Raw genomic sequence first — 5956 nt, 5'->3', positions numbered from 1 at the left:
TCTTTCTTTCTCCCTTCCCTTCCCTCCCCTCCCCTCCCCTCCCGTCCCCTCCCGTCCCTTCCCTTCTTTTCGAGATGGGGTTTCGCTCTTGTTGCCCAGGCTGGAGTGCAATGGCGTGCTCTCGGCTCACCACAACCTCCGCCCCCTGGATTCAAGCGATTCTCCTGCCTTAGCCTCCCAAGTAGCTGGGATTACAGTCATGTACCACCATGCCCAGCTCATTTTGTATTTTTTTAGTAGAGACTGGGTTTCTCCATGTCAGTCAGGCTTGTCCTGAACTCCTGACCTCAGGTGATCCACCCACCTCGGCCTCCCAAAGTGCTGGGATTACAGGCATGAGCCACTGTGCCCAGCCCGCCTTTCTTAAATAATAAGGCTTGGAACTCGAAATTATTCCTTATCCGTGGGCTACAGAATGGATGGTGTATTCATGGGAATGAAAACAATATAAATCTCCTTTTATGTCTCTATCAGAGTTATTGGGTGGCTAGGTGCACTGGCAAAGACCAGTAATATTTTGAAAGGAATCTTTCTGAGCAGTAAATCTTAACAGTGGCCTTAAAATATTCACTAAACCATGCTTAAACAAAAGTACTGTCATCTAGAGGCTTTGTTGTTTCATTGAACAAGCACAGGCAGAGTAGAATTTTTGGAATAGTAAATGTGCATTGACTTCAGCTTAAAATCACAAGCTGCGTTAGCCCCTAACAGCCTGTCCTTTGAAACTTTGAAACCAGGCATTTCATAGTTGCTCTGTAGCCGTGAAAGTCCTAGATAGTATCTTCTTCCAATATAAGGCTATTTTGTCTACACTGAAGATCTCTTGGCTGGGCATGGTGGCTCACACCTGTAATCCCAGCACTTTGGGAGGCAGAAGTAGGTGGATTACTTGAGGCTAGGAGTTCGAGACTAGCTTGGCCAACATGGTGAAACCCCGTTTCTACTGAAAATAGAAAAATTAACCAGGTGTGGTCGTCCACATGCCTGTAGTCCCAGCTACTAGGGAGGCTGAGGCAGAAGGAATGCTTGAACCCAGGAGGCACAAGTTGCAGTGAGCCAAGATCATGCCACTGCACTCCAGTGTGGGTGACAGTAAGACTGAAAAAAAAGAAAGAAAATCTGTTGTATAATGTAGCTACCTTCCTCAGTGACACATTGGCTAGATCTTCTGGATAACTTGCATGTAGCTTCTACATCAGTACTTGCTGCTTCACCTTGCACTTTTCTTTTTTTTTTTTTTTAAGACATTCTCTCTCACCCAGGCTAGAGTGCGGTGGCACTATCTTGGCTCACTGCAGCCTCCGCCTTCTGGGTTCAAACAATTCTCCTTCCTTTGCCTTTCCTCCCTAGTAACTAGGACTACAGGCACGCACCAACACACTCAGCTAATTTTTGTGTGTTTAGTGGAGATGGAGTTTCACCATGTTGGCCAGGCTGGTCTTGAACTCCTGACCTCAAGTGTTCTGTCCACCTTAGCTTCCCAAAGTGCTGGGATTGATTATAGGTGTGAGCCACCGTGCCAGCCTACCTTGCGCTTTTATTTTACGGAGATGATTTCTTTCCTTGCACCTGATGAAGCAACCTCTGTTAGTTTCCAACTTTTCTTCAGCTTCCTCACCTCTCTCAGCCTTTGTAGAGTTAAAGAGAGTTAGGGCCATCCTCTAGATTAGGCTTTGTTTTACAGGAATGTTGTGGCTGATTTGATTTTCTATCCAGGCCATTAAAGCTTTCTTCATATCAACAATAAACTTGTTTTGCCTTCTTATCATTCATATATTCACTGGAGTAGCACTTTAAATTGTCTTCAATAACTTTTTCTTTGCATTTACAACTTGGCTAACTATTTGGCGCAAGAGGCCTAGCTTCAAAGCTTGTCTCAGCTTTTGACATGCCTTTCTCACTAAGCTTAATTACTTGTAACTTTTGAATTAAAGTGACAGATATGTGAGTATTCCATTCACTTGAACACTTAGGGGTCACTGTGGGGTTATTAATGCCTAATTTCAACTTTACTGTGTCTCAGAGAGTAAGGAGGCCCAAGGAAAGGGAGACAGACAGGGTAATGGCTGGCTGGTGGAGCTGTCAGAATACATTTATTAAAGATTAGATTCACCGTCTTATATGGGCACAGTTCATGGCTCCCCAAAATGATTACAATAGTAACATCAACAATTACTGATCACAGATCACCATAACAGATATAATAATAATGATGAAAAAGTTTGAAATATTGTGAGTTACCAAAAGGTGACATAAAGGCATCAAGTGAGCACATGCTATTGGAAAAATGGTGCTGATGGACTTGCCTTGACACAGGATTGCTACAACCCTTCAATTTGTTTAAAAAAAAAAAGTAATATCTGTGAAGTACAATAAAGCGAAGCGCCGTAAATTGAGATATGCCTGTATATTAATATTATTTATTTATTTTATTTTTGAGATGGAGTCTGGCTCTGTCACCAGGCTGGAGTGCAGTGGCTCGATCTCAGCTCAGTGCAACCGCCACCTCCCGAGTTCAAGCAATTCTTCTGCCTCAGCCTCCCTAGTAGCTGGGACTATAGGCGCGTGCCACCACGCCCAGCTAATTTTTGTATTTTTAGTAGACGGTTTCACCATGTTGGCCAGGATAGTCTCGATCTCCTGACCTCGTGATCTGCCAGCCTCAGCCTCCCAAGGTGCTGGGATTACAGGTGTGAGCCAGCGTGCCCGGCTGAATATAATTTATTTAAACTTTTTAATTTTGACATTTTATCTAAAAATTACCACATTTTGAGAGGCCAAGACAAGTGAATCACTTGAGGTCAGGAGTTTGAGACCAGTCTCAGCAATATAGTGAAACCCCATCTCTACAAAAAATAGAAAAATTAGATGAGCATGGTGGTGTGTGCCTGTAGACCCAAATACTTGGGAGGCTGAGGTGGGAGGATCACTTGAGCCCACGAGATGGAGGTTGCAGTGAGCTGGGATCGTGCCACTGCACTCCAGCCTAGGTGAAAGAGCGAGACCCTCCCAGTAAGTAAGTAAAACCAAGCAAACTTGCATGTTCTTGTTAACCCTTCTCAATTTAGTAATTACTTTTATTCTTATATAACTTTCTGAGGAAAAGCCCTGTTCATAATTCTTTACCTTTTTTCTCCCCACAGAAATGGCAGGATATTATTAAGGAAGTCAAGTTTCTACAAAGAATAAAACATCCCAACAGTATAGAATACAAAGGCTGTTATCTACGTGAACACACAGCATGGGTTGGTATTTGCTTTCCCCTTGTTGCAATTTTAGCTGATTTTGGTTTGTAATGAATTAATTCAGAATGTCTCATATTGGTTATGTAAACACATGCAAAATCACCTGAAATGTTAGTTCCTACTGAAAGAAAACAAGCAATATTTCCTAGAACTTGTAGGCAATAAGAGATGATAGAATTTTTGCAAGTCTTACTGCAGAGATTTTTCAGAATTCTGTTGACCTTTGTGTGTATGATAAAATGTCCTCTGACAGTTTTAGTAGTACCATTCAAACATTGTGAAAACAATCATGTTACTTGAGATTGAAAATTAGCATATATTTTCTTGACATAAATGTACTGTAATACATTTAACCAGAAAGATCTTGGTGAAATTTGGGTGAATCCTGGTGAAATTAGAACTGATCATGATTCCTTGGCCGAATAATATAATACTAAAGATAGAGAATTGTTGCCCTTTATTATAAGAAGTAGAAATTAATTTTGCCCTTTTGTTACCAGGAATGGCCCCTTATTTTGAATAATTAATAAGCCGCAGCTAAGTATCATTTTAGTATACTTACTGTAGATTTAGATTTGTAGTGTTTGGTGCATTTTTATCCAGTTTGTTTTGGTGGTGGTAGTGATGACTTGTAAAATTGAGGCTATGATTAAAGAAAAAGCAGTAATATTAGATGGGTAACCTCTCTGCCTCTCAGGGTTCTCCATCCATAAAATAAGGATACTAATAGGACCTACCTCATAAGGTCATTCTGAGGATTAAATTGGTTACTATATAAAAAATACCTGGCACATAGGAAGTGCTCTGTGTTTGTTTTCAAAGAAACAGCTGTGACCTAAGCTTTGTATAGTTTTTCCTCAGTATCTGTGGGGGATTTGGTTCCAGGACACCCACCCCCAGGATACCAAATCCCTTCAATAAAATGGAGTATCTGCACATAACCTATGCACATCCGCCTATTAATTTTTTCAATCATCTGTAGATTAGTTATAATACCACAATGTGAATGCCATGTAAATAGTTGTTATGTTGTATTGGCTTTTTGTTTTATTTTTGTTGTTATGTTGTAATTTTTTTAAATTTTATTTATTTTTGAGACGGAGTCTCTGTGTCGCCCAGGCTGAAGTGCAGTGGTGCAGTCTTGGCTCACTGTAAGCTCTGCCTCCCAGGCTCACGCCACTCTCCTGCCTCAGCCTCCCGAGTAGCTGGGACTGCAGGCACCCACCACCATGCCCAACTAATTTTTTATATTTTTAGTAGAAACGGGGTTTCACCATGTGAGCCAGGGTGGTCTCAATCTCCTGACCTGGTGATCTGCCCGCCTCGGCCTCCCAAAGTGCTGGGATTATAGGCGTGAGCCACGACGCTTGGCCAATTTTTTTATTTTTTCAATTATTTTTGATACATAGTTGGTTGAATCTACAAATCTAGAACCCACAGATGTGAAGGGCTGACTATACGTATAATTCTAGAGAACACAGTTTTCTGTCTTCTAACAATGATCAGTATTGTTACTATAGATTTGTAGTAATGGAATATGTGTATTTCTTTATAATTTTAATTAGTAATTATATATGAAATGCACAGCTTATAGAAGTTATTATTTGTTGGCATTATTAAAAGATTAATGTATCATTGGCTTTACTGCATTTAACAAATCACTGAATACATAACTATTTTTTATTAAAAGTTTTAAAATATATTTTCTGAGAAATATCTATATAACTATTTTTTTTAAGGTAAATGGTGACTAGAATTTTACTTCAAACTATCTTCTTGATCTACTGGGTGAACTTATTTTATCTTAAATATAATCTTTATAATAATATATTTTAATGCTTTTATAATTTTTCCATGTAGCTTGTAATGGAATATTGTTTAGGATCTGCTTCAGATTTACTAGAAGGTAAGTTTCCTTTGATTATTTTTAAAAAAGTATTCACAGAATAAAATGATAATTTAGTTAGGCATTATTTAAATGATATTAATACCAAATAATGTAAAACTTTCCAGAAAGAGCAGAACTCTTAATCTTCAAATTCTCGGCATGGTATATGCTGTCCTTATTAAATATTATATGTTATACAGTAGCTTAAAATAGTCATGTTTTCTCTCATTGTGACTTTACAAGTATTTTTCTGAATTCTGTTATTCTGCTCCTCCTGTTCAAAACAAAGATAAGTGAGAATAAAGAGAGAACTCTGCTGCTATTGTTTTTACATCACCAAATAATTATTTAATATCATTAGCTGAGAGAAGAATTGGCTATGAACTGTGCTTTAACAACTGGCACAACTGTGTACAAGTTACAAAGTTTAATAATCTTTATCATCTTGGAAAATAAATCTCTTCTTGCTAAGTATCAGTTTTTTAAAATTGCCCCATGTATTAGATATATATTTTTTTAACAAAAATGTTCTGTGTATTAATTATTTTCAAATAAATTTTAAGTTCACAAAAAGCCATTACAAGAACTGGAAATAGCAGCAATTACACATGGTGCTCTCCAGGGATTAGCCTACTTACATTCTCATACTATGATTCATAGGTAAGTGCTTTGGAAATTATCATATATTGATAAGTAAATGGTTTGTTGCATAGTATCAACTTTAGAATTTATTAACCCCAAAGTTTTTATTAGTTAAAGCCAAATAAAATAATATAAACTCATTTTTTTTTAGACTTTTCATATCCTAAAATGAACATAGTGG

General features: G+C 38.2%; 1 protein-coding gene across 1 annotated transcript in view; it reads left to right on the top strand.

Moving 5' to 3' along the window:
* TAOK1 (TAO kinase 1) overlaps positions 1-5956 on the top strand; it is a 178883-nt gene that overhangs the window by 100240 nt on the left and 72687 nt on the right. The window contains exons 5-7 of the mRNA XM_017855070.1: positions 3144-3245; positions 5106-5151; positions 5697-5793. Of these exons, the coding sequence (XP_017710559.1) occupies positions 3144-3245; positions 5106-5151; positions 5697-5793 (245 nt within the window). The remainder of the gene's footprint in view (positions 1-3143; positions 3246-5105; positions 5152-5696; positions 5794-5956) is intronic.

The sequence above is a fragment of the Rhinopithecus bieti genome, unplaced genomic scaffold (assembly GCF_001698545.2).
Source record: "Rhinopithecus bieti isolate Rb0 unplaced genomic scaffold, ASM169854v2 scaffold_38691, whole genome shotgun sequence".
Lineage (NCBI taxonomy): Eukaryota > Metazoa > Chordata > Mammalia > Primates > Cercopithecidae > Rhinopithecus > Rhinopithecus bieti.
Note: the sequence above shows the minus strand (reverse complement) of the source record. Positions and strands in the feature narration are given on the sequence as shown.